The 24,493-nt window shown below is 38.6% G+C and overlaps 9 protein-coding genes across 13 annotated transcripts in view; 5 read left to right on the top strand and 4 right to left on the bottom strand.

Moving 5' to 3' along the window:
* Positions 1-1,216, top strand: part of LOC18012297 — a 1,458-nt gene extending 242 nt beyond the window's left edge. Inside the window, exons 2-3 of the mRNA XM_024150903.1 lie at positions 4-763; positions 854-1,216. Of these exons, the coding sequence (XP_024006671.1) occupies positions 4-763; positions 854-1,216 (1,123 nt within the window). The remainder of the gene's footprint in view (positions 1-3; positions 764-853) is intronic.
* A 297-nt stretch (positions 1,217-1,513) lies between these two features.
* On the bottom strand, positions 1,514-3,967 carry LOC18012140 (protein TWIN LOV 1). 4 transcript variants are annotated; one of them, XM_006395702.2, is made up of 7 exons: positions 2,995-3,967; positions 2,681-2,888; positions 2,521-2,585; positions 2,328-2,407; positions 2,179-2,234; positions 2,027-2,096; positions 1,514-1,814 (listed from the first exon to the last, which is right to left on the bottom strand). In XM_006395702.2, the coding sequence occupies exons 1-7, from the start codon at positions 3,560-3,562 to the stop codon at positions 1,698-1,700; spliced, it is 1,164 nt and encodes a 387-aa protein (XP_006395764.1). In that variant the 5' UTR covers positions 3,563-3,967; the 3' UTR covers positions 1,514-1,697. The 4 variants fall into 4 exon arrangements, with proteins under 4 accessions (XP_006395764.1, XP_024006670.1, XP_006395766.1 ...); XM_024150902.1 differs by having other exon boundaries at positions 2,027-2,090; XM_006395704.2 differs by having other exon boundaries at positions 1,689-1,838.
* A 1,480-nt stretch (positions 3,968-5,447) lies between these two features.
* Positions 5,448-7,355, top strand: LOC112083347 (probable pectate lyase 6). The gene is made up of 4 exons (XM_024150901.1): positions 5,448-5,744; positions 5,833-6,523; positions 6,631-6,873; positions 6,975-7,355. The coding sequence occupies exons 1-4, from the start codon at positions 5,536-5,538 to the stop codon at positions 7,212-7,214; spliced, it is 1,383 nt and encodes a 460-aa protein (XP_024006669.1). The 5' UTR covers positions 5,448-5,535; the 3' UTR covers positions 7,215-7,355.
* Positions 7,343-9,673, bottom strand: LOC18011932. The gene is made up of 12 exons (XM_006395701.2): positions 9,517-9,673; positions 9,371-9,432; positions 9,208-9,276; positions 9,034-9,109; positions 8,872-8,942; positions 8,674-8,775; positions 8,482-8,571; positions 8,321-8,395; positions 8,127-8,159; positions 7,889-7,969; positions 7,698-7,769; positions 7,343-7,579 (listed from the first exon to the last, which is right to left on the bottom strand). The coding sequence occupies exons 1-12, from the start codon at positions 9,569-9,571 to the stop codon at positions 7,538-7,540; spliced, it is 828 nt and encodes a 275-aa protein (XP_006395763.1). The 5' UTR covers positions 9,572-9,673; the 3' UTR covers positions 7,343-7,537.
* A 189-nt stretch (positions 9,674-9,862) lies between these two features.
* Positions 9,863-11,738, top strand: LOC18011931 (single-stranded DNA-binding protein WHY3, chloroplastic). The gene is made up of 7 exons (XM_006395700.2): positions 9,863-10,196; positions 10,344-10,444; positions 10,521-10,613; positions 10,852-10,946; positions 11,040-11,116; positions 11,229-11,317; positions 11,408-11,738. The coding sequence occupies exons 1-7, from the start codon at positions 9,950-9,952 to the stop codon at positions 11,525-11,527; spliced, it is 822 nt and encodes a 273-aa protein (XP_006395762.1). The 5' UTR covers positions 9,863-9,949; the 3' UTR covers positions 11,528-11,738.
* A 94-nt stretch (positions 11,739-11,832) lies between these two features.
* LOC18011715 (pentatricopeptide repeat-containing protein At2g02750) lies at positions 11,833-14,222 on the bottom strand. The gene has a single exon (XM_006395699.2). The coding sequence runs from the start codon at positions 14,036-14,038 to the stop codon at positions 12,182-12,184; it is 1,857 nt and encodes a 618-aa protein (XP_006395761.1). The 5' UTR covers positions 14,039-14,222; the 3' UTR covers positions 11,833-12,181.
* Positions 14,222-15,952, top strand: LOC18011714 (ubiquitin-conjugating enzyme E2 2). Its single transcript, XM_006395698.2, has 6 exons — positions 14,222-14,448; positions 14,845-14,981; positions 15,084-15,109; positions 15,208-15,297; positions 15,377-15,465; positions 15,617-15,952. The coding sequence occupies exons 2-6, from the start codon at positions 14,857-14,859 to the stop codon at positions 15,743-15,745; spliced, it is 459 nt and encodes a 152-aa protein (XP_006395760.1). The 5' UTR covers positions 14,222-14,448; positions 14,845-14,856; the 3' UTR covers positions 15,746-15,952.
* A 1-nt stretch (position 15,953) lies between these two features.
* LOC18012000 (probable LRR receptor-like serine/threonine-protein kinase At2g02780) lies at positions 15,954-19,018 on the bottom strand. Its single transcript, XM_006395697.2, has 7 exons — positions 17,603-19,018; positions 17,393-17,514; positions 17,070-17,316; positions 16,806-16,999; positions 16,693-16,730; positions 16,501-16,615; positions 15,954-16,405 (listed from the first exon to the last, which is right to left on the bottom strand). Exons 1-7 carry the CDS (start codon positions 18,867-18,869, stop codon positions 16,157-16,159), a joined length of 2,232 nt encoding a protein of 743 aa, XP_006395759.1. The 5' UTR covers positions 18,870-19,018; the 3' UTR covers positions 15,954-16,156.
* Positions 19,019-20,957: 1,939 nt separating this feature from the next.
* Positions 20,958-24,360, top strand: LOC18011999 (protein IQ-DOMAIN 31). Of its 2 annotated transcripts, none has more exons than XM_024151029.1 (8): positions 20,958-20,982; positions 21,101-21,205; positions 21,860-21,995; positions 22,099-22,368; positions 22,457-22,645; positions 22,734-22,814; positions 22,884-23,994; positions 24,081-24,360. In XM_024151029.1, the coding sequence occupies exons 3-8, from the start codon at positions 21,903-21,905 to the stop codon at positions 24,110-24,112; spliced, it is 1,776 nt and encodes a 591-aa protein (XP_024006797.1). In that variant the 5' UTR covers positions 20,958-20,982; positions 21,101-21,205; positions 21,860-21,902; the 3' UTR covers positions 24,113-24,360. The 2 variants fall into 2 exon arrangements, with proteins under 2 accessions (XP_024006797.1, XP_024006798.1); XM_024151030.1 differs by lacking the exon at positions 20,958-20,982 and having other exon boundaries at positions 21,010-21,205; positions 22,099-22,138; positions 22,226-22,368.
* Positions 24,361-24,493: the final 133 nt, after the last annotated feature.

Below are 24,493 nucleotides of genomic sequence, written 5' to 3'. Positions count from 1 at the left end.
TTCGAACCGCATTCACCATCCTATCTGCGATTTCGTAGCACATAGTGACTGTATCTATATCCCACAAAGCATAAGAATATCTCGTCACCACCACCGTATCTCCTACGTTGCTTCCCTTCCTTTTAAAGAAGCCACGTCTTGCGGGGTATGTCGTCACAAGGTTGACAGCGATTATGGTGCATACACTTGCAATAAGTGTTGTGGCTATGCTGTTCACACAAGATGTGCATTGCGTAGAGACATATGGGACGGAAAAGAATTAGAGGGAGAGCCAGGAGAAGAAGATGAAGATGTCGAGCCGTTCAAGAGGATATCTGATGAAATAATTATCCATTTTTCTCATGATCGTCATCATATGATGAGATTTGAGACCAGCCGAGTTGTTTATGACGAACACAAAGTTTGCCCAATGTGTGCCCTGCCAATCTACGAGGGGAATTTCTATGCATGTGTAATGGAATGTGATTTCCTCCTACACGAAGCATGTGCATGTGCTCCCCGTACCAAGCTCCATCCATTGCATCCTTATCAACTTACGCTCGAGGCAGTCTCTGATAAACAGTATTACGTGCGTTGTCATGCATGTACTCGCAAGGTTAATGGTTTCAACTATGTGTGTAAAGCTGCAAACCAGTTTTTCGAAGCCTACCAACTAGATGTACGGTGTGCCTTGGTTTCTGAGCCCTTCCAATATCAAGGACATGAACACCCCTTATTTCTGTCTTTAGACCCAAAAGAAAAGCCCTCGTGCCACATTTGCAAGGTAGCATGTGATGTAAACATGGTATTAAACTGCATTGAATGTGACTTTATTATATGTTTCAGTTGTGCAACCTTACCATACACCGTAAAGTATAAACACGATGAACATTATCTCACTTTCTGCCGTGGAGATGAGGCAAGTGGCTCGGATTGGTGTGAGTTATGCGAAGGCAAATTAACAATTGGAGGAAAACAAGGTTTCTACAAGTGCGACGATTGCTGCACCACGCTTCATATTCATTGCTTACTCGGGTGCGACCCATATATGATGTCTGGTATACCGTTCGAGGATGTACAAGGTCATGAGCTGCTTCTTCTACCTAACCATTTGCCTACTCGACCAACTTGCAATCTCTGCCGTAGTCGTTGTCCGTATCCAATATTTTTGGAAGATGAAGAGAAAACAATATGTTCTTTTAAATGTGGCATCGACCACTCATATTTCCAAGTATAGAGAACACCTGCAAGAAGCATAGGCACCCATGTGTTATCCCTTTTCTTTTTCTTTCTAGGTCTTCACCTGCACGTACGCTTTGTTTTTTTCATATTCATTTTTTACGTTTTAAGATTGTTAATTTGTTTTTGTACGCTCTTTTTTTCTTACCTTGTTTGTATGTGTTTAACATTACATAGTTTTCTTTTTCGACAACAACGTTACATAGTCAAAAGTGTCGACACTATATAAAATTACACATAGAAAGTGAGTGAGTTAACAGACGTATTGCTAATAGACCATTATTCATTAGAGTAATGCTAAAATGCTAAAAGCTTGCGTCGTTTTAAAATTTAGAGTTTAGACGAACCAAGTTTCAATGATCACAATAAAAGCTTTATTCATGTACAATGATGTATATATATATATATATATAGATTTCGAATTCACTTCATACTCTTCTACTTCTTTCTAAGATGCATTTTCTTTCTGGCTTATATTATTAGCAAGTTACCATGAATGAGCTTCTGACCGCAACTCTAACCGCACCGACCACACTCAGTTGCCTTGTCTCTGGTCTCACTTCTTCACTTTCAGCGTTTCTGCAACTTGCTTCTACCTGAACACCCACAAAATATGCTGTCTGAAACCAAACATAAAATACAGAGGAATCAATTCACTGGATTCTCAAAACTCATAGACTCATAAAGAGGTTTCTTTTATTCATTAAGATTTTTAACTGATTCTAAATAAACCATAACTAACTTACATGATATGGTAACTGAAACCGAAATGATAATGAGATACAATGGACTAAGTTACAGGGTATACCTTGCCTGAAGCATTACGAACTGGTGATATGTGAAGAAGATTCCAGAATGTGCTCTTATCTTTTCTGTTACTGGTAAAACATAAATGATCAGAACCAAAAAAAAGTTATCAAAGAAACATAGATTCTTTCGCAAAATGTTTTGAAGAGATACCTGTAATTTAGTATTTGCACTGTGCATGATTGCCCCTTTAAAATACACTCCTTCATCTAAACCAAAAACACACTCACAGTTTTCAATCACATGAAAGTTGCAGCGCATTATCAAGTAAAATAAAAATAAAATCAAAAACGAAATACTACCTCGTATAGTACTGAGGAATCTGTATCAACTCCAGTCAGAAATCTACAGTTTTGTCCCAACACTTCTTGTCTCTTGTAACCTGCAAACATTGAAATAAATAAATAAAACTATGTCAAACATCTAACAAAAAGGTTTTTGCTAATTTCAAACCTCAAAATGGTTCTAACAAAACCAAAACAAACAAAGACTCACCAGTCAATGTCAAAAATGCATCACTCGCATAAACGATAGGCATGTCTGGTAAGCACGGATTGGTTCTGTAAAGTCCCACACAAGAATTTCATGAGTAAAATCTATAGTAGCAGACTTGTAACTCCATAATCAAAGCAAAACAAAAAAACAAAAAACTCACAATACGAAACTTTGTTTGATTCTACCGAGAGAAATAACTAACGACGAGCTTAAGCAATCTGCACCACGCAAGCAGTATCGCTTCCCACAGACTAATCCTCCGCTCAACTCACTGTATCGCGCCAAAATAGATAATACATTGTTAACTGCTTCAACAGCTTTTAGCTTCTCAGACTCACTCGCTTCACAGTGTTCCCAGTTCTCTAATCCTGCAATGTAACAATGATCGAACAAAAGAATCAAGCTTTGGCTAATTTTGGAACTCTTTGAGAAATTTCATCAAACAAGTAATATGCATTTTCTTGAAACCCGAACCTTGTTCATCACATTCAACTGGTAGAGCTCGATCCTTACGCACAAAAGCGCCCAAGCAAACCTCTCTTCGACAAGAACCATACACCAACTCGGAACGATCCGACCCATCTCCGCTAAGACCCGACCCGTTTCTCATCTTCCGGTGATGATGCTCTTGCCCCGAGATCGGGACCTGAACCGCCACGAATTGGATCACTTTCCCATCCATTTTCTCGAAAACAGGAATCATATGAAACAGCATCCAAAACGGCGATCCGGATTTACGGTAATTCAATAGGTTCACTTGAATCGGTCTCTCCTCACGAATCGCCTCGCGAATCTCCATGATCGATCTCCGATTGGTCTTAGGCCCCTGAAAAGCCCTCCCATTTCTTCCGATTACTTCTTCCCGCGAGTACCCAGTCATTTTCAGGAACCCCGGGCTCGCAAAAACGATCGGGTGACCCGAAATAAACGGGTCGGTGATCGTGAAGCTGTGAGGGAGCTCGTCTAGAGCTTCTTTGATCCATAACGAGTAACGAGCGTTAAATGATTCTTCAACCGATTCTGAAGATTTTGTTATGGACATAATCGTAGCAAACACTCGATGGATAGTATCACTGTTCTTCTTCTTCTTCTCAGTCTACTGTTCACTGCCAATCCCATGTGGGTTTTGAGGCGAAGCTGAAAACTTTTTCTTTCGGGTGAATCCGAAACACGAACCCCTGATTACAATTGAATCGGAAATTCAAGTAAACCCAGATGTTTTCATGGAGAATCGCACCTCTTAACGCCAAACAGAGGAAAAGCAAGTAAAGGGGAAGAAGAAGAATAAGATGTCTAGGGAGTGATTGAAAGATGATGGAATCGAGCAATTAGTGTCGATTGGGTACGTATAAAAGAAACTTTCTTCTTTCTTCTTCTCTTCTCTCTGGAAATTTTAATTCTTTCGTTTTCTGTGGCTATTGGAAGAGGACGGTTTTTGGTTATTGTCGCATCTCTCTGTTCTTGTATCATTGATATTTTTGTAAATATAGATATTTTTTTTGTTATCTGCCAGTTTTGTTTTCTAATTAAGTAACAAGTTACTAAATAATCATGAATTATCTCGCCTAATCATGAATTTATCCACAAGGATATAGGAGGATAAGTGTACATAATACTTCATTTTTGGTCTATCCAACTTTTGATTTCGGTCTTTAGTAAAAAATAAAACCAGTGTTTAAGATATTTTCTTAAAACTATCAATAACACTATCAATTAATACAATTATGAAACATGAAAAGGATAATTTACATAGTTTAAAAATCCTGAATTTTTAAAAACGTTCAGAATATGACCTCCTAATTCAGAATTCAATACTTGTCTTCAGTACATCAGGAATTATTTATGTTAAAATCATACCGGATATTTCGCCTAAAGTTTTTTTTAATATATATTTCGGCAAATTAATCACCTCTAATTTGAGGAGTGTGGGTCCTCCAAACCGAGATTCCACGTAAACAAAGGCATGAAAAACGACAAAAAAATCTGACTGTTCGTACTTATCTATTTCTCGTGTCGTGTGGCTTCGCTTGAGTATCGAATCGATGCAAGCTCGCTTACGTGGCAAATTACACTGTACACTAGCCTATCCAAATGATACCACGTGTCCTTCAGTCATCGCTTGTATCGACTGGACTAACAGCTTAATTCGGCCCATTGGGCTATAGTGCCCCTAGATCATGGATCCAAACCAAAACATGTTCCTAAAACCTTATTAAGTCTTCTGCAGGAAAATTCCAATAAATTTTAGAGTCAAATTCCAATGAAAAAAGTAAGTTGTAGATGAGACTTTTAATCACTTGGTCACTTGGCTAAACCCACATATTCGTTACGTACTAATTATTTCTCTCGAAAAAATTGTGAACAAAATAATAAGAATTGAGATTTAAATATTTCAAAAATGTATCATCTAAAAATATAGTCTAGAAATAGTTTTCGTTATAAGAATATAAAAAAACTAAGTAGACACTCTTTTTAACAGATTCTAATGTTTATTGTTTCTTAACATCCGTATTTTAATATCTTTGACGTTTTCAGAAATTTAAAAGAATGATGAGTTCATGTATTAATAGTTAAAGGTTATTTTATATATATAATTGACTATTTACTGAATTCATTTCTCAAAAACAAGAAATAACACACTCAAAAGTAATATTAGGTTAAGAGACAAAAATAACTGAAAATATTCCACAAAAGAAGGATAAAACAAAGAAGGAACAATAAAAACCAGCCAAACTAAAAATGGGTTTTTCAAGAAAACAAACACAGAGTTTTAAAAAAATCAATGGTTACCTAATAATGACTCTGTTAATCGTTAATCCTCCATTAACGTCTTTCATCTTCCCTCTCTCTCTCTCTCTTTCAAGTTCCTTGTTATTTAAGTAAACGATGAATCCGATAATCTATTTCTAACCCTGGGCCGACCAGAAAACTTTTTGGACGACCCAAGTTTCAAGGGTTCTCTTCTTCACCGTAAAAATAATAAGAACATAAAAAATCTCTCACCCTCGGTTTTAAATGGCACTTTCTTATTTGAATCTTGGGAGCTACGTTTTCGCCTTGGTCTCCTTGTCAATCGCCGTCGTGGCTCCACCGGTTCAAGCCCACGTCGCGGTATTCGATGAATACTGGACGCAGCGTCAAACCGACGCTTTGCGACAAACCATGGAATCTTATGAACCCAACCCGTATAACGTCACGGACCACTTGAACTACCATGCCGCATTGTGGGTTCTCGTTAATTAGGGTTTTTAAAAAATCTGTCTCTTAAACCTAACTTGTTACGGAAGCTAACTTATCTTTCTTTTCCCTCAGAGCAATGGAGACGACTAGTGGCGAAGAAAACGGAACAAGGAGAGAGCTCCGACAAGTTAAAGGCGGTCGGAAAACAAAGACACGTGGCGGAAGGTACGCATCGTTTAACGCGATCGATAAATGCTGGAGAGGAGACAAAAACTGGGAGAAAAACAGGAAAAAACTCGCTGATTGCGTCCTCGGATTCGGCCGGAGAACAACCGGAGGCAAAGACGGACCGTTCTACGTGGTAACCGACGCATCAGACGACGATCTCATGAATCCGAAGCCAGGAACTCTAAGACACGCCGTGACAAGAGACAGACCACTTTGGATCATATTTGCAAGAAGCATGATCATAAAACTGCAACAAGAACTGATCATAACCAACGATAAAACCATCGACGGTCGTGGAGCGAGTGTTCATATAACAGGAGGTGCAGGTTTAACGTTACAGTTCGTGAAGAATGTGATCATACACAATATCTACATCAAAGAGATCAAAAGGGGTTTTGGTGGGTTGATTAGAGACTCTGAGAATCATTTTGGGCTTCGAACAAAGAGTGATGGAGATGGGATTAGTATATTTGGAGCGTCCAATATTTGGATCGATCACGTCTCGATGACCAACTGTTCTGATGGAATGATCGATGCTATCATGGGATCCACCGCTATTACTATCTCCAACTCCCATTTCACCGACCATAAGGAGGTAAAGAAAGGCCAAAAAGCATAAAAGCCTAACCAAAACATTTCTGAGATATGAAACATATACAATTTTTCCCAGACGCAAGATGTCTAATGCAAAATATCTTGCAGGTGATGCTGTTTGGGGGCAAAAACGAGGATGTAATCGACAAGAAAATGCAGATAACGGTTGCGTTTAACCATTTTGGTAAGAGATTGGTTCAAAGAATGCCAAGGGTTAGATACGGTTTGGTCCATGTAGTGAACAATGACTACACTCATTGGGAAATGTATGCAATTGGTGGAAACATGAACCCTACAATTATAAGTCAAGGCAATCGTTTCATTGCTCCTCCTAAAGAAGATTGCAAGCAGGTTTTAAAACATTTACACATCTCTCTAATCAACTAATAATCACTACTACACTAGATATGAGACACAACTGAGATAATTTTTGTTTTAACACAAAAATGCAGGTCACAAAGAGAGAGTATGCACCTTATACAGAATGGAAATCATGGAACTGGCAATCAGAGAGAGATTACTTCTTGAACGGAGCTTACTTTGTGAATTCAGGAAGGTCAAATGCGTGGAGCCCTGCTCCCAAAAATCCAATCCCTAGAAAGTTTGCGATCCGGCCTCAGCCAGGGACAAAGGTAAGAAGACTCACCAAAGATGCTGGTGCGCTTGGTTGCAACCCAGGCAAGTCCTGCTGATGAACAAAAAGTCCCTGTTCGTGTGTTTGTGTGTGTTTCCGTGTTGTTATGGTAACAAACCAAAAAAAAAAAAAAGAATTGTATTTGTTGTGGATGGTGTTTGTAACGATTTGTGCATAATGCAGTACGGATAATTTATTAGGCTTCATTATTTTTTTGGGAGAAAAAAAAAAAGCACATTCTTTTGTTTTTCAATCTTCTTTCTTGCCCCCAAAGGACATGAATTTTAAACACCAATACATAATAATCACTCCTATTTTCAGTATCCTATACTACATATCTGTTATATCATCAAACTTTGATGATATATGGTACCATCTGAATCAGCCTTCAAGTAGCTCTAGCTTATCGCTTTCTTCCAAACCCTGAAACATGTCAAAAGACAGATTGAGTGGGTGAAGGTTTTTGTTGGAGGTTCAATGAATCTACTTGCTGCATCTGATTTCTATCCGTACATGATAACATATATTGATCAGTGAATACCTCTGAGCTTGATGTTTCTTCGGTTGTAAGTACTATACATGTGTTTGACTTCCCAGAAAGTCGAAGCTTCTCCTGCAAAAACCAAATGGAGGTTATCATTAAAAGTCCAGTTTAGAGGTGAGACCAGCAGATCATTGCTACGAAACTTTATGCATATTCATTCATATGTTTCTTTTCACAAGAATACTTACCTGCATCAGAATATCCGGCAGCTTGTGATTTTCTCCACCCATAGAGTCGCATAGATACATTAAACCCAAATTTGCAATATTCTGCCCAGAGACAACAAAAGTAGCAACAAAAGAAGACACGTGAGTAACTTTGATCCTTTACCTTATCAGCCCCACAATTAGCTGCCATTGATCACTACAAGGCTACAAATGTTATCGAGCTGATAATATTCAGAGCTGATAAAGAACAAGAAGATACCTGCTTGTACTCAATACTATCTAATTTTCCACCCTGAAATAAAAAATGTGAATCAGATTGAATCAGTATGTAACAACGACCACTAGAAGCTATGTATTTTTTTGGTTTGCTATAAGTAAGGAAGAGAGAAAGAGTCCTATTCTTGTAGCTAAAACCGAAGGAACAAAAAAAAAAAAAAAAATTAGACAACGCACCATATTACCAAACATGCTATGCATTGCGTCAAAATCATCTCCAATGTTAGCAAGATCCTCAAGAGCCAAACCCACCTGTTCCATATATCTGAAACTTATCAATACCACCCTAAAAAGAGAACAAATCTTGAAACTTGTTAATCTTAATACAATGTTCGCACATTATTTCGGACTCCCTTTAAGAGATCCTTCTGCAAGTCAAGCTTATCGTCCGTCTTCTTAAGCTTCTCGGACAAGTGCTTCTTAGCACTCTAACCAACAACATAAGCACAAGCACTATACAATTAGTATCCTTTAAAGATCATATCCAAGGCCTGATACAAGAAGCAACAACTGATGGAAGAATCACCCACAGAGATAGCTTCTGAAACGGTGTCCAAATGCTTTGTCAAATTCGCCACTGCATTTTCCATGTTCCTCTTTGTTATGCACATGATGTCAGAGAATGAAATCCCCTACCACAGAAACAAAACACCAGCTTCATACAAAACATCCCAAAAGACAGATACAAGGCTCTAACGATAACTGTCGTTGGAGCTCTATAAAGATACCTTGAACCACATGTAGCCATAACCTATAGCTCCCAATGTGGCAGCCGGGACTATAAATGGGGTAAAGTCAGCTGGAAAGTGTAGCAGAGAATGTCAGAGATTACATCAAAAACACATACATTTCTTCAAAAATACCAAATCAAAACTAGCGGGGAAACAAACCTCCCTGAGCTCCATTGACGACAGTTATCTGCCGCGACGAGGCCAATTGCCGAACCTCCATTGCTAAACGTTGCATCTACAAAAACCTCACACTGTTACTTTCTATTCACACATTCCCTTCACCTCAAGATCACACATCAAAGTTTGAGATGAGAAACATAAAAACAAAATTACCTGAGTAGTCATGGCATCAGAATCGTCATCGGAATGATCTCCGGATTTCTCAAATCGCTTAACAATAGCCTTCATAATGACCACAAAAAAAAGCCTTTTTACTATTCCCTTCTCATTCAAAATTCAGAAGAACAAAAGATGCTTTACTAAAAATTGATCGCACCTGTAGCTCTCCCAAAATATCCGCCATTTTTCCATTCTTGACCAGAATCGTACTAGTATAACCTTTAGATTCAGATAACCAATAAGCAAAAAGGATTATATAAATCTACAGAAACGCCACAGTCATGATCGAGGAACCCTAGTTACCTGCTCCAGCTAAAACCAAAATCTTCGATAACCCAATACCAGATTGCATAGCCATGGTTAAAAAAGCCTAACAAGTCAGAAAAAGTTGTCTTCTTCGTCGAGGTCTGAAATTTTGGCTCGCCGGCGTAAGAAACCGTCAAGCTTAGCTCAATGTCGGCTTTTATTGAACGGTGTCGTTTATACATTTTCGTAGTTGTATAAATTCTTTGACCCTGCACTAAACTAATCCGGGCCGTTGATGACACACAGAGGCGTAATAAATAAATCTGAACCGTGGATGTAAGTAACTTAGTCTACTTTGTAAAATTATTGGGCCGATTTTGTAAGGTTCTTATTATTATCAGGTAAAAACGAAATTTTAACAAAAAGTTAGTCTCTCCTTGGTCGAAATTTGAAAACCCTTTTCCTCAGTTGTATCCCAGTGGAGAAGACGATGACGCAGCAGTATCTGCAACTCTTATCTTCTCCTCCAATGGCGGCAAACTCCAAAATCTTCATAAACCATCGGTTTACAGACTCTCGTTTTCTTACCGCCGGTTCTTTCTCCGGGAAGCGGGATGGTTTCGCCGTGAAACCGACGGCGAGAGTGAAGCTATCGGTAAAGTCTCGCCAAGAGGATTACTTCGAGAAGCAGAGGTTCGGAGACTCGTCTTCTTCGCCGCCTTACTCGCCGCAAAATGGTAAAGCCACTTTAAAAAAAGCTTCTTTCGAATTCCGAGGAATTTTGCAAATGGAAGCTTGAAATTTCTAAAGAAAAATGTGACCTTTAATATTGAAAAACTAGGGCTCATAATTGTGATTCGTGTTTGTTTGATTGTTTGGATTAGCGGAAGGATCTTCTCCAAGATATTATGTGGGTCATTCGATTTACAAAGGGAAAGCTGCTCTTACAATAGAGCCTCGAGCACCAGAGTTTGTGGCTTTAGAAGTATGTCTCTTTTCCCAAGCTCTATTGAATCATCTCTCTATCGATTCTTAGATTGATCTCCATTGTCTTCATTCAGTCTGGTGCGTTCAAGCTTTCAAAGGAAGGTTTCTTGCTGCTTCAGTTTGCTCCTGCAGCTGGTGTTCGGCAATATGATTGGAGCAGAAAACAGGTCTGGTTTTATCTTTAACTTAGTACTTCATAGAATGTGATAATGATCATCATTTAATTTGGTGAAAAAGAAGCAGATTATGTACTTTCTTTTTCTACTATGTCTAATGCTTTTATCTTCAACTTAGTATTGTATGGATTTTGATAAAGATCATGACTTGGTTTGGTGAAAAAAAACAGCCTTTTCACTTAATATTATGATTGTGGTAAGATCATGATTGTGATGCTGAATGATGCAGGTCTTCTCGTTGTCGGTTCCAGAAATCGGTAATCTAGTGAGCCTTGGGCCGAGGGAATCATGTGAATTCTTCCATGATCCTAATAAGGGAAAGGGGTATGATTTGTGATCCTATGAGGTCTATTTCATTACACAGATTGTGTTCTTTTACTTCTGATTCGTCATCGATTTTGTGTTTGTTTATTGTAGGAGTGATGAAGGTAAAGTGAGGAAAGTCTTGAAAGTTGAACCCCTCCCAGATGGTTCTGGCCGCTTCTTTAACCTGAGTAAGTAAATGAGTATTTCTTTCCTTTTTTCTTGGACTCCTGATTTCGTACTTTCATGGCTTGAAAGCTCTTCTGAATCTTCTGATTTTCCATTGTTGTTTTTATTATCAAGGTGTCCAAAACAAGCTATTGAATGTAGATGAGAGTGTATACATACCAATCACTAAAGCAGAGTTTGCTGTCCTTATCTCTGCTTTCAACGTAAGCCTAGCCCTTTCTCTCTCCCACTCTATCTCTCTATGAAAAGCCTTTGCCTTTTAATCTAACTTTATTTAAACAATTGTATCGCAGTTCATCTTGCCCCACCTTATAGGGTGGCAAGCATTTGCAAACTCCATCAAACCAGAAGACTCTAACCGTCTTAGCAATGCGTCACCTAAGTATGGAGGAGACTACGAATGGAGTAGATGATTGGCGGTTTTTGTGTTCATCCCATCTTTTTGTTATTGCAATCAATGGAGTCACCACGAGCTGATGGAGACAACAAAAGGAAAAAGAAAGTAGCAGTATTGACTGAAGTAGTGTTTAGACCAAATGGGATGTGTTGTTGTGTAGGAAAAACTCATTTTCTGTGTTAAGACAATTTGTTTTGATTCAAGAGCAACGGTTAGAATTTTGGTAATACAAGTATCAACTTCCTCATCCTCTTGTCCTATTTTCTATTTACAAATGATATTGATCGTAAACTCTTCCCTACACCTCTATGGTTCATTGTAAGAACTAAGAAGGCATATAGGCCTCTACAAGGAGCGTAGCCAAGCTTTCAATTCCGAGCTCGTAAACCAGGTGATACAAGCAATTCAGGAATGCATTTGCGGTATAGAAGAAACTAAAGGACCTAAACGGCTAAACCCAACAAAGAGAAAGAGATCATTGTGTGGATTATTGCATTCAGACATTAAATCGATTGTAATACCCCACACAATGAGCTGTTTCTTTTTTGTTGGGTTAGGTCCTTCAGTGTCATCTACTTTATGGGCTCCAAATCAAGAGCACGCCAATTCTCCCCAAAGAGAGCCCTCTCTTTGCTCACACTAAACCTCTCTGCATCGCCAGACCATATACTTAACCAGACAAACTAATACCTGGAAGTTTTACCAGTTGCTTCTCATCTATTACATGCCTGATACTTTCCACATCTTGCCATCTTTCTAATGCAGCATATATGCTGGACAAGATCACAAATGGAGCTGAATTCTCTGGCTCTAACTCTGCTAGCTTCATCGCCACTTCCTCTCCAAGCACTGGATCAAGGTGTTGCCTACACGCACCGAGCAAAGAAGAGTAAACAGAAGATGACGGTTCTGGCATTTGATCTATTACCTCCTTGGCTTCTCTTAATCTCCCAAAGCGACCCAAAAGATCAACCATACAACCAATGTGCTCTGTACTAGGTTTAAATCCATATTCTTCCCGTATCAACCTAAATACTTGAGATCCCTTCTCGACATCGCCACAGTGACTACACGCAGATAGAACAGCAGTAAAGGTTGCTAAACTCGGTTCTACGTTCTCATCTCGTAGTAGGTCAAAGATTTCAATTGCAGATTCACACTCTCCATGTTTACCATAGCCAGATATCATAACGTTCCAGAACACGGGATCCTTGGGTTTCGGTTCAAACCCATCAAAGATCCGGCGTGCCGATAACGAGAGCCCACATTTCATGTACATGTCGATGAGAGACGTCCAAACAAATATATCCCTTTCAGCTGTAGCTTTAATAACATGCCCATGGATCTCTTTCCCGTTCTTCACAACCCAAATATCCGAACAAGCCGATAGAAGGCTAGTAAGACATTTCAAACTAGGAACCATAACTACTAGTAGCATTCTCTGAAAGAACTTGAAAGCTTCAAATACTTTCCCTAATTGTGAAAAGCCACTGATCAGTGAATTCCACGTCGCTGAATCAGGTTTAAGCCCCTCGGAATCCAGCTGTTCAAACAGTTCAACAGCTACCTCATGTTGTCCATTAATCATCATCCCAGAGATAGCAGAGTTCCAAGCGATCAAGTTCCTGGTATCTTTCATCTCAGTGAAAACATCGTATGCTGATTTCCAACAGCGACATTTCGAATACATATCAATGAGAGCTGTACCGACCATTGTATCAAACCGAAACTCTCTTTTCGTGACAAGGCCATGAATTTGCCTTCCATACTGGAGATTCAAGAGACTAGCGCAGGAAGATATTGCATTAATGAGAGTAACAGCGTTTGGTTCTTCACTTGAAAACTTCCTCATGAGATTAAAGACACTAGGGACCAAATGCGGAACTCCATTCTCCATCAATCCCGAAATAAACGCATTGAAAGTCACTACACTCTTATGAGGCACCTTTTCGAACATTTTCGCAGCTAAAATCCACTCTCCGCATCTCGAATACATTGAAACGAGAGATGTTCCAACGTAAACATCCATCTCAAAACCTGATTTCATCGCCAAACAGTGCATTTGCATCCCTCGTTCGATATCCACGCAACCACCCAAAACACTAGCCACTGTAACCGAATTCGTCCCAGAACCAGAAACCCTAGCTTCCCCAAACATCCTAAACGCCTCTCTGGTAAACCCATTCTCCATAAGGCCAGAAACCGCCGCGTTAACACTAGCAATACCCCTCTCAGGCATTTCGTCGAGCAGCTTAAGGGCATCCGTTGTCTGCTTCACCTTCATGTACATACTCACGAGAGCTGTCGCCGTAAAATAATCGACGAAAAACCCAGTCTTGATGATATGGGCGTGCAAAGTTCGACCTTGGATAACGTCACCGAGCTTCGCGCATGATTTGAGAAGAGGCGGGAATGTGAACTTGTTGGGAGACTGAGCAGAATAGCGACGGCGCGTGAACAACACCGCCTCTAGCGTAACCTCACCGGTCACGAGATTCGTGACTCGGTGTCTCGTGAGGTTTATCATCTAGAGACGCAAAATCGAGCATCAAAACGCATCAAAGCTCCTCCATTGTCGACAAAAACACTAACTTTTCCAGTCAAATAAAATCAAAATTCCCGTATTGTAGGTTTAGGTCTGGTTTATACCGGTTAAATTTTCGGTTAAGCGCCCTCTTGCATCGCCTGAGCAAATATCTCCGAGTCTGATACTGTAGGCAGATATGTTTTAGATCGAAGTTTCTAGAAGATCACCACTTCGTGCGTTATACCAAGTTCCACATCATTTCTCAGTGAATTCGAGAATTCGAGAATCGATCGGAGTCGTTTCTCTTAACACCGGTCGTTATCATCGTCGTTTGATTTCCGATCTTCCCTCGCCGCAAGGAGATATGCTCGCTTGACGACGACCTCCATCTTTACCTTTTTTGCTCAACAGTGAGATTACGCTCATGATATTTTTTTGTTATCTGATCTCGTTTACACGATGTTTCATTGGTAGATCCGTGGATTTTACTTTACTTTCATATGTTCTTATCAATTTTGGGTTGTTTTTTGGTGAATTGATCCGGTCTTAAGCGCTTCTTAGGTTAGAGAGGACTGTGTGGTTTTGAAAAGAAATTGCGTTTTTGATTTGCCATTGATGTGATTCTTAACTAGGTAGCTGATGATCATAGATGTGTGACAAAACCAGTTAATTCGACCATAATTAGCCAAATGGTTAGAGTTTCCAGAATCTGGAGTATAGTATTTGCAACCACAGTTTAGAACACATTTGGAATCCTGATTTCGAATTCCATGACATAATCTTTTGTTGCTTACTCTGTTTGATAGAGGAAGAGAAGGATGTCGACTCCAGCGAGGAAGAGACTGATGAGGGATTTCAAGAGGTTGCAGCAAGACCCACCTGCAGGAATTAGCGGTGCTCCACAAGACAACAACATCATGTTGTGGAATGCTGTGATATTCGGGTAATGGAACAAAGTCAAAAATCGATTACTCGGTTTGGTTTCAGAAACATTCTAAATCTGCACTGTAGTACTTATTAAACCTTGTGTTTGTGGATTTTACAGGCCTGATGATACCCCATGGGATGGAGGTAAGATTATGTTATTGTAATCACTTTTCTTGAGATTTTGGTAATCTTTCATATCTGTTCTTATATCTCTCTCTCTCTCTCTTGTATGATCTTGTCAGGTACTTTCAAACTATCACTGCAGTTTTCAGAAGATTATCCAAATAAACCACCAACAGTTCGGTTTGTTTCACGGATGTTCCATCCAAACAGTAAGTTTAAAGATTAAAAAAATCTGCTCTTCTTACTCTGAATGCATGTGATTCACGAAACTTGCACTTGGTCTTGCAGTTTATGCTGATGGGAGTATATGCTTGGACATTCTCCAAAACCAGTGGAGTCCAATATATGATGTCGCTGCTATACTTACCTCCATTCAGGTATATATAGATCAAAAATGCTTTCTCATGTCCTGTTTCTTAATAATCCCGTTGATGATTGTTGTTTTTCTGCTTCCTCTTCCATATAAAAGTAGCGTTGTTCTTGATCTGATCACATAATGGCTGAATAATCTCCGTTTTCTTATCACAGTCATTGCTCTGTGATCCTAATCCAAATTCTCCTGCGAATTCGGAAGCTGCACGAATGTTCAGCGAAAGCAAGCGCGAGTACAACAGAAGAGTCCGTGAGGTTGTTGAACAAAGCTGGACTGCAGACTAGTAATAATATTTGTTGTAGCATTTGTCTTCAAAAACATTAAAACCTCCTCTCTTGTGTTTAATCACCTACACTTCTCTCTCTCTCTCTTTCCTGTCTTTGTGTGTTTTATAAACTCTGTGATTTGTTGCTTTTAATGTTTCGATGTATTTCCATATATTATCTTAACCACATTTATCTTTTTAATTATCAAATGTATTTCATTTCGATCATTCTCTCAGATCTTCTTTTGCTTTATTTATAACAACAGATTTACCAAGATAGCTAGGATTCTTCAATGTAAGATTTTTCATGTTAATCCATGAAACTACATGTTGACCTGTTGACTCTTGTCTCTAGATTCATGAAACTACATGTTGACCTGTTTCTATAGTTTTATCTCGCTTTATGATGCATTTTTTTCTTGAGGATTATTCATTCATATATTGCCTTCATGGATGCTTCATGATTCCCACTGTTAGTCCATCCTTGCTGCACTTGAATTGTGTACTGCAGATTCCATACAACATCTTCAATCGATGGTCGTTTGCTCTGATCTTCACAAAGACAGTTGATAGCAAATTCCACAGTCGTCCTCAGCGACTCGTAAGCATATGATCCTCTAACAGATGGATCTGCCAAGCTGCTCAGTACTGATGGTTCATCTCTCAAACCGTTCTCCAGCTGCAAAAAGAAATTAACAAAAAAAAGGTTCCAAATTTGTGAGATATGTTCGATCAACAAAGATGAAAATAGGTTCTGACTGAAACAGAACAGACCTGAAGCTTCAAACTTCCCATCTCTGAAGAACCTGCAGCCACTACTTTTCCTGTGATTATCTGAAGTAGTATCACTCCAAACTGGTACACATCTTCTTTCTCTCCATCCTCATTACTGCACGCAATTCCATAAAAAAGTTTCAGAATTTGATAGAGGAGAACACATCTTATCATATCTTATAAGATATAAACCTCCGGGGACTTTTGACTTGAGGGCTCTCTGCTCCAACCTAGAAATACCAAGAAATTTTCTTAGTTTAAATAGCAAGAAGTAAAAATGAAAATTATTCAAAGCGTTTTTATACCTTGGATGGTAAAGGAATAGTGTAGCCACTGATTTTTACAGTGAGTGTTTCATCAAGCAGAATATTCTCTATCTCCAAATTGTTCCCAAAGATTCCTGGTGCTACTCCCATGTGCAAGAACTGTATCCCTCGAGCGACTCCTATGGCTATCGCCATTCTCTGAGGCCATTTCAGCACCTCTTTTTTCCTACAATCTGATTAAACAGTTCCCATTAAAATCTATTGAAAACTGAATGTATTTTCTGTCTTTTTTCAGGTTTTTACCTGTGAGGAAGTCCCTCAATGACCCGTTTGAGATATACTCTTGGACAATGAAGATGGTGTGTCCAGCGTGTTGATTGTGGTCTTGGTTACTGGCAATGCAATGTCCAAGAACACTAACCAAATGCATGTGCCTTAGCTTTGATAAAACTTCCATCTGCTGAGCCAAGCTCTGTGGCAAACTCTTCTGCTTCAGCTTGATACATCTCACTGTCACTGCTATGCCTTCTCTGAGACAACCTCTGTACAACTGTTGGAATACCAAAATATATCAATCAATCAGGTTTTATATTCTATAGTTTATGTCATGTTTGTCTTTGTTTTACCTGTTCACAGAACAAACTTGCTGCATCAAAGTCGTTAGTAGCTTCTTCCAGTTCCTCCAACGAGAAAATACGGTACGGTGGCAAACCAATCACTGCAGATCTCATTGTCTGAGGTACACGTCCTACACTCAGAACAATTATGTTAATGGTTTTTGCTAGAGAAGAACTCAGTTTCGAGATTTCAAAGTAATAATAATAGTCTTTGTTTACTTGAATCTAGTAATGACTTAGTGCTGGTGGTTGTGGTGCTGCAAACTGAGACTTTATCAGAGGCATGTCTTTCATTGTTGTAGCTGTTGTTGTTTGCTTCAAAGGTATCTTCTTCTGATCTTGATCTTCTTCTTCTCAGGACAATCAAAACCAACAGAACCAAAACTGCTGCAAGGATGACCACACCGATGAATATCAAAATCACCAAACCGAGTTTGATTCCTGTAGAATCTTTATCTTCAACCTTGTGGACAGGTTCCACAGCTATTGCTTTGCTCGCTTGGTTTTGACAGAAAGAAAGCGGACGCTGATACCTGGCGTTAGGAGTCCCAACCAAAGACAAGCAGTTGAATGAAAAGAGCACTGTCTGGTTCCTGAAACTCTTGGAAGTGTAGCAAGACGGAAGCTTTCCGGTTAGAAGATTGTGAGAAACGTCTAAAGTTCTAACCTTTGAGGAGCTGCAAGAGGAATTCGGAAGCGACCCGCTTAACAGGTTCTGAGCCAAACTGAGAGTTTGAAGAGAAGGAAGAGAAAACAGAAACTCCGGAATCGACCCGGTGAACTCGTTGGAAGAAAAGTCTAAACTTTGGAGCTTATTTAGGTTCTTGATCTGTCCTGGAAACTTGGATCTAAAGGAGTTGTTCTTCAATGAAACAGTGATGAGATTACTTGGGAGTGAGGGAGCTTCAGGGCCGAGATTATTACCTCCCAAATCCAACTCTTGAAGATTCGACAACCCTCTGAGATCAAAGACAGAACCTTTAAACAGATTGTCTGATAAAACAAGGCTTTTTAGATTCCTCAAAGACGAAATCTCTTTTGGGATTTTCCCGGAGAGGAAATTAGAGCTGAGATTGAGAGATTTGAGAGACGGTGATAAATTGGTGATGATCTTAGGAGAGAGAGAACCAGAGATTCCGAGTGAGGTAAGAGACAAAGTGTTTAAGCTGGAGAGTGTAGTAAGAAGAGTGAATAGTTTGTCAAATCTTCCGGGGAGCTTAGTGGTTCTGTTTCCGGTGATGGTTAGTTCTGTTACGTGACCTTTGAAGCAGATGATTCTGAAGGAAGGAGAAGAAGGAATGTGGCAGAAGTTGGCTGTATTGGTCCATGACTGAAGAATCTGTGGACATTGTAGTTGCTTTTGGATTTCTGTCAGAGCTTTTGATTCACTTGGAGTTAACTGAGACTCGGAGAGTAGTGGAAGAAGAAGGAGAAGAAGAAGAAAGAACGTGAGGGAAAATACATGGATTTGGAGGGAATTCTTCATTTTCTCTGGAAAATTTAGTGTTTGGAGATGTGATTTAGCTTAAAGAAACAGAAACTCACCGAAAGTTGTCATTTTTTCAGGGATCAGAGAGACAGATCTGTTGGGAACATGGAGGAAAACTTTGGATCAAGAAAAAGAAAATATAGTATAAAAATTTTTTGGACTCTATTAAACTGTCTTAAGATTTTCGTGGGAAAATTAAAAGAAGAGAGAAAACCCAAATTAAGTGGAGGCAATAAATGCGGTTTTTTTCATTTCTTATGATTTTAAGTTTTTTTGTTTGGTTGTTTGTTCATTACTGCACATTGCACAACGCCACAACCTTAGCTCGAGAGACTGTTTTTAATGCATAGAAGAACATGACTATAATTTTATTATATTGCAACTTTTAATGCATAGAAGAACATGACTACTATGATTTTTATTATTTTTAACTTCTAGTTCACATTACATATCTGTAATCTCCGTATTGTGTAATCAAAGACTTTTCAGTAGATAGTCTTTTGGTCTTATTTCGCTCAACTTGTTGATATTTTCATTTAGTTGTAGTTATGATGACCCGGTATATTATGGGGCGCGTGTGATTAACGCTCTATTATGGACACTTAACGAATGTGTATAAGACAGATCTTAACTTAACACCATTACTAATTTTTCGTAAACTGATTTGTGTTAATTTAAGGGCCCCTTTTTAATGCAACACGTGATTTTGTTTGAAACATTCATAGTTTCTATTTTGATTAAAACCTCTGTATAATAATTGATCGGATTAGAGATGTTTGATTAGTTGTCGGTGAGAATAAGATCAAGAAATGTATGTCGTTTTTTTGCTCTCCAGAAAGCGAAACCATTACGTTTGTGTCTTTTCTTTATGAATGTCGAGAGATTCTAACAAATGTCGAGCTGTATTCTTTTGTTCTGATCAACTGTTCATTTACTTTCTCTTTTTTGCTATTTATTTATTTAACAATTTCTACTTTAATTAATGTTAGTACTATTATCAAACTATTATTATTGTTTTCTTCAGCAAAGTGTTATGAATTATTTTACTGTAAAATATTTATGGATTTTAAACGATGAAAAGCACATCTGCACATGCAACCGCCTTGGAACAATCGTTACTGCGAAAGACGAAAGTGTCATTTAATATTTCCACAACAGGCATTTATATATTAACAAAAAGGTATTCATTTTCTTTTAAGTCGAATATTTGTTTCTTTTTTTTTTCCTAAAAAGTCCAAGTCGACGAGATAAAATAGAAGGTCGCTATTTTGGGCTTACAAATGTGTAATTTCAAGCCCTTTACTTGTCACACGTTTTAGCCCAAAATATTTCACCTTCAAGCCTGTATTACAACAGATCTTTTAGAAAACTTTTACCATATTATACGAATTTAAAATTCGAACAATAACATATCAACAACACTAATATAAATATTACCTTAAATATTATGATGAACTTGAATATAATATATATTTGAATGAGGGATAACTAAACTATTATAGATTTTTTAATAGACATAATTGATACAATTTTCTTTAACAATATGCGCCACAGGATGATAATTTTATTTTTGAACAGGAAATATTGTATTACTTATTTAAGTACTTTGTTGAACAGCAGAACAGGTAAAAGGTAGTACTCCACGATATAAATATCCATAATCAGCTTAAATTAACTTTTAGATAAAAACTTGAAAAACTAAAATACATAAAAAAAAGATTTTTTTTTGAAACAGCTTAAATAGTGGCGGGAATATATTTTCTTTGAATCTGTAATACATTTTGTGGCTTTGTGCTATTAACTACGAATATACGAAAAGACTCTGTCATTTATTTATTTTTGTTTTGGTTGCTAATAGAGCGGACTTTAAATCTAAGTTTGAGACACGTAATTAACAAACATTTAATGACTTTCAATGTCAAGAATCAGCGGATTAACCACTTCGATAATGACAGCCTTATCCTTAATTCTCATTTCTTTCTTTTTTCGCCAAAAAAACAAAAAAGAAGGTTGTTTCAGTAAATTCCAATACAAAATACAACTCTTACATTGCGCTCACACCACCAATGGCCTATTAACAAGGCCCATTCTTGAAATCAGCAACACGCAGGTAAAACGGCATCGTGTCGTAACCGTTTCTCTCTCTTTTTGTTGCTCCTCTTTCTCTCTCTCTCACATTACAGACGGTGAGAGTGTAATTCACACTATAACCACTTTTGGTTTTTTAGGTCACTGCTCCGGCGAGGAGCCCTTAAAGACAACCGCTTGAAGAATTAATAGAGACCACCCTTCTTCTTCCTCTTTCTTCATCTACATTGAGGAATCCATTTGAGGTTTGACATTTTTTGTCATTTTGAAATTTCTTTTTTTACCCATTTTTGGAAAACATTCGCACCATAAAAAAACTAAGAACAGTTTTCACTTTTGGTTTATATCCAGATCTGGTCTCACTGTTACTCCATCTTCGTTCACTCTTTGATTTTGCTTACAACGTATCTCTCTCTCTCTCTTCGTTTTTCTTCGAGAAACGTTTTGGGTTTTCTGGTATCTGTTTATACGAATTTTTAAGTTTTTTTTTCTCGTTTTCCCGCTTGTTTCTCTGTTAAATCGACATGGGTTTTGGTTTGGTGTCGTCAAAATCTCTGCTTTTTCACTTTATTTAATGGTCTATGTGTTCCTTTGGCTTTCGTTACTTTTTTTTTCGACTCTCTTTTGATTCGTGCTACTTTCGCTTTAATTACTGCACCGTCGATGCCTGTCTCTTTGTCTTGTTTCAGACTGTTAGGGTTAATATCTCTCTCTCTGGTTCAATGTCTTCTGTGTATTTCTAGGGTTTCTGTGTACAGATTTGTGATTCTAAATGTAGAATATTTTTCAGCTTGAAGTTGAAAAATTGATGAGTTCCATTTGCGACTGTAGATTCATGTGTTTCACTTGAATTTCACAGACTTTGTTTGTTTTGACCAAATGTTTTCTTGCTTGTGCAGGTTTCTATTTTTGTAGCAACTTTCTAATTGTAGCCATTAAAAAATGGGAAAGACTCCAAGTCCTGGTAAATGGATCAAGTCCCTTCTTGGGAAGAAATCATCGAAGTCGAGTTTGGAGAAAGGAAGCGAGAAATTGGTACGAATATGGAAGAGAGTTATTGTCTTTTTTTTTCCTTCTTTTTCTTTCTGTCAAAAAACAAAATGCTATGTAATTGTAAACATTGTTTCATATGTGACAGAGATCTGCGAAGAAAGAAGAGCCTGTGGTGAAGGTGAAGGGTAATAATGTCTCAAACTTACCTACCGATCCTCCTGTAGTAGTTTCATCACGAGAAGTTGCAGCTACTCAAACTGTAATAGTCCCAGATGTTGTAGCCCCCGAGAAGCAGCCAAGCAGAGACATTGAAGGCGATGAGTCGAATGTGAATCTTGAGTCAGGGAATGACACAGAAGAACTCAAGCTTGAAGAAGCTGCTACAAAGGTTCAAGCTGCTTTCAGAGCTCGTCAGGTGAATTCTTCTTCTTCTTCTACATTCTACTATTGAGATTTTGGGTCTTATTATGCTGATACTCTGTTGCTTTTTCTAACTCGTGAAGGCCCGTGAAGAGTTTCAAACGCTTAAAGGTGTCATAAAGCTGCAAGCAGTTATCCGTGGCCACTTGGTAAGAAGACAAGCTGTTGCTACATACTCATGCATTTGGGGAATTGTGAAGTTACAAGCTCTTGTTCGCGGGAAGAAAGCTAGATCTTTAGACACCGGTGTTCAATCTCAGAAAACAAATACGGTATTTAATGTCTATTAGCTTATAAGTCCTGCTTCGATAAAGGTTGCTGGATTTTGCTTTCAAAGTTGTAACTTCTCTTGTTTGTTAGGAAACCGAGAATTCTGAAACGTTTCAAGGAAGCACATACAGTTGGCTTGGGAATCCCACGAAGCTCTCCATGATCGATAAGGTAAACATCAGGATTTTGCTATGAGATTCTGTGACGCCCTTTGCTTATATGTTTCCTTGACGTTTTCAGCTTCTAGTTTCGTCACCAACAACATTGCCTCTGAAGATTCAGTATGGTCCTGAGGATCCTAACTCAGCCAAGGTGTGGCTTGAGCGCTGGACACAATTGCAGGTCTGGGCTCCTGGTCCACTGGCGCTTAAGAATCTGATTCCAAAAGCTCGGACAAAGAAGCGAAGTTTTCAATCAGTTGAAACGGAAAAGGGAAAACTGAAGAGAGGTATCAAGAAACCATTAGGTGGTTCAAATCTTGTAAATGGCTCTAGTAGCCGTTCTACAGCTGAAAATGAAAAGCCTAAGAGAAATGTGAGGAAGGCTTCAACGCTTGGTAAAGAGCTTTCGAGAATCGAGAACGACAAGTCTAAGCAGACTTCAAGAAAAAGTACTAGCGCCATAAAGGAAGGGTCTTCATTGGAGGTTAAAGATGAGAAGCCTAGAATTAGTCTCAAAAAGGCTTCACTTTCTAATGGGCTAGAGAAACCTACCCGCAAATCTGCTGAGAAGAAGAAAGAGGTTGCAGATTCAGTGCAGAAAGAATTGCCTGGTGATAAGGTTTCAGCTCCTGTAGTTGATACTCCTGAAGAAGAAAAGGTGAAAGATACCCCTGCAACAGTTTCGGAAGAGGCTGATCTCGAGAAAGATGATAACTCACCGGTTCTGGATAACTCACCGGTTCTTGATAACTCGGAGCAAGTTGAGCTCAAAACCGCAGAGAGCATTGATAAAGCTGAAGAAGAAATCCGAGAGCCAGATGTGCAGATTATGAGCTCCGAAAATGGAAATGCTGCTTCTGAAAACACAAAGCCAAGCGATAGACGAGCTTCGCTGCCTGCAAAGATTGAAAATCATCATCAAGACGACGGACTTACACATAGCGGGCGAAAAATCCCAAGCTATATGGCTCCAACTGCATCTGCAAAAGCAAGAATAAGAGGACAAGGGTCTCCAAGAATTGCTCAAGAGAAGCCAGAGAAAAACGGGACAACTAGACGCCATTCTCTTCCTCCTGCAGCCAATGGTAAGCTGAGTACAATGTCTCCAAGAGTTCACAGACTTCTCATAGCTTCAGCTAAAGGATCAATGAACAGTGACAAATCTTTTTCGTCTTCCAAGGACATTGGTGGTAAGAAGTTTATTTATACACAAGCCTCTTAAAAGTTTCAACTTTTACACTGAAATATACATCCCTTTTGCTCATGTTTATTTCAGATAAATCGACGAAAGCTGAGTGGAAACGGTGAAGTCCTTTTGAGGCAATAGAGAAAGCAATCCAAATCATCATCCTCTTCATCTTACACTGTTGGACAAAGCTCTGAAAACCTGTTTAGTCTTTTTAACTGTTTCGCTTCTATTTTTTTCTGTGTGTTTTGGTTTGGTTTTGTTTGGTTTGGTGTGGTGAGTCTTTGACATGTTCCCTTTAGATTTTTACTCTCAGATGCTTTGTCTTCACAAACAAAAAGGGTTTTTAGTAAATAGTTCTTATTTCTATCTAATCATTTAGAGTATGTAGCTCAATTTTGCGTTCTTAGTTGTTTCTCTTTAAAAACAAGAAAAGGTTAGACTGTATATATGAAACCGAAATTGAACCGGACCAAAAATTCATATTCAGGTCCCAAAGCATA

Source organism: Eutrema salsugineum, unplaced genomic scaffold (genome assembly GCF_000478725.1).
Source record: "Eutrema salsugineum unplaced genomic scaffold, Eutsalg1_0 scaffold_6, whole genome shotgun sequence".
Classification (NCBI taxonomy): Eukaryota; Viridiplantae; Streptophyta; class Magnoliopsida; order Brassicales; family Brassicaceae; genus Eutrema; species Eutrema salsugineum.
The sequence above is the reverse complement of the archived record's forward strand: the minus strand, read 5'-3'. Positions and strand labels throughout refer to the sequence as shown.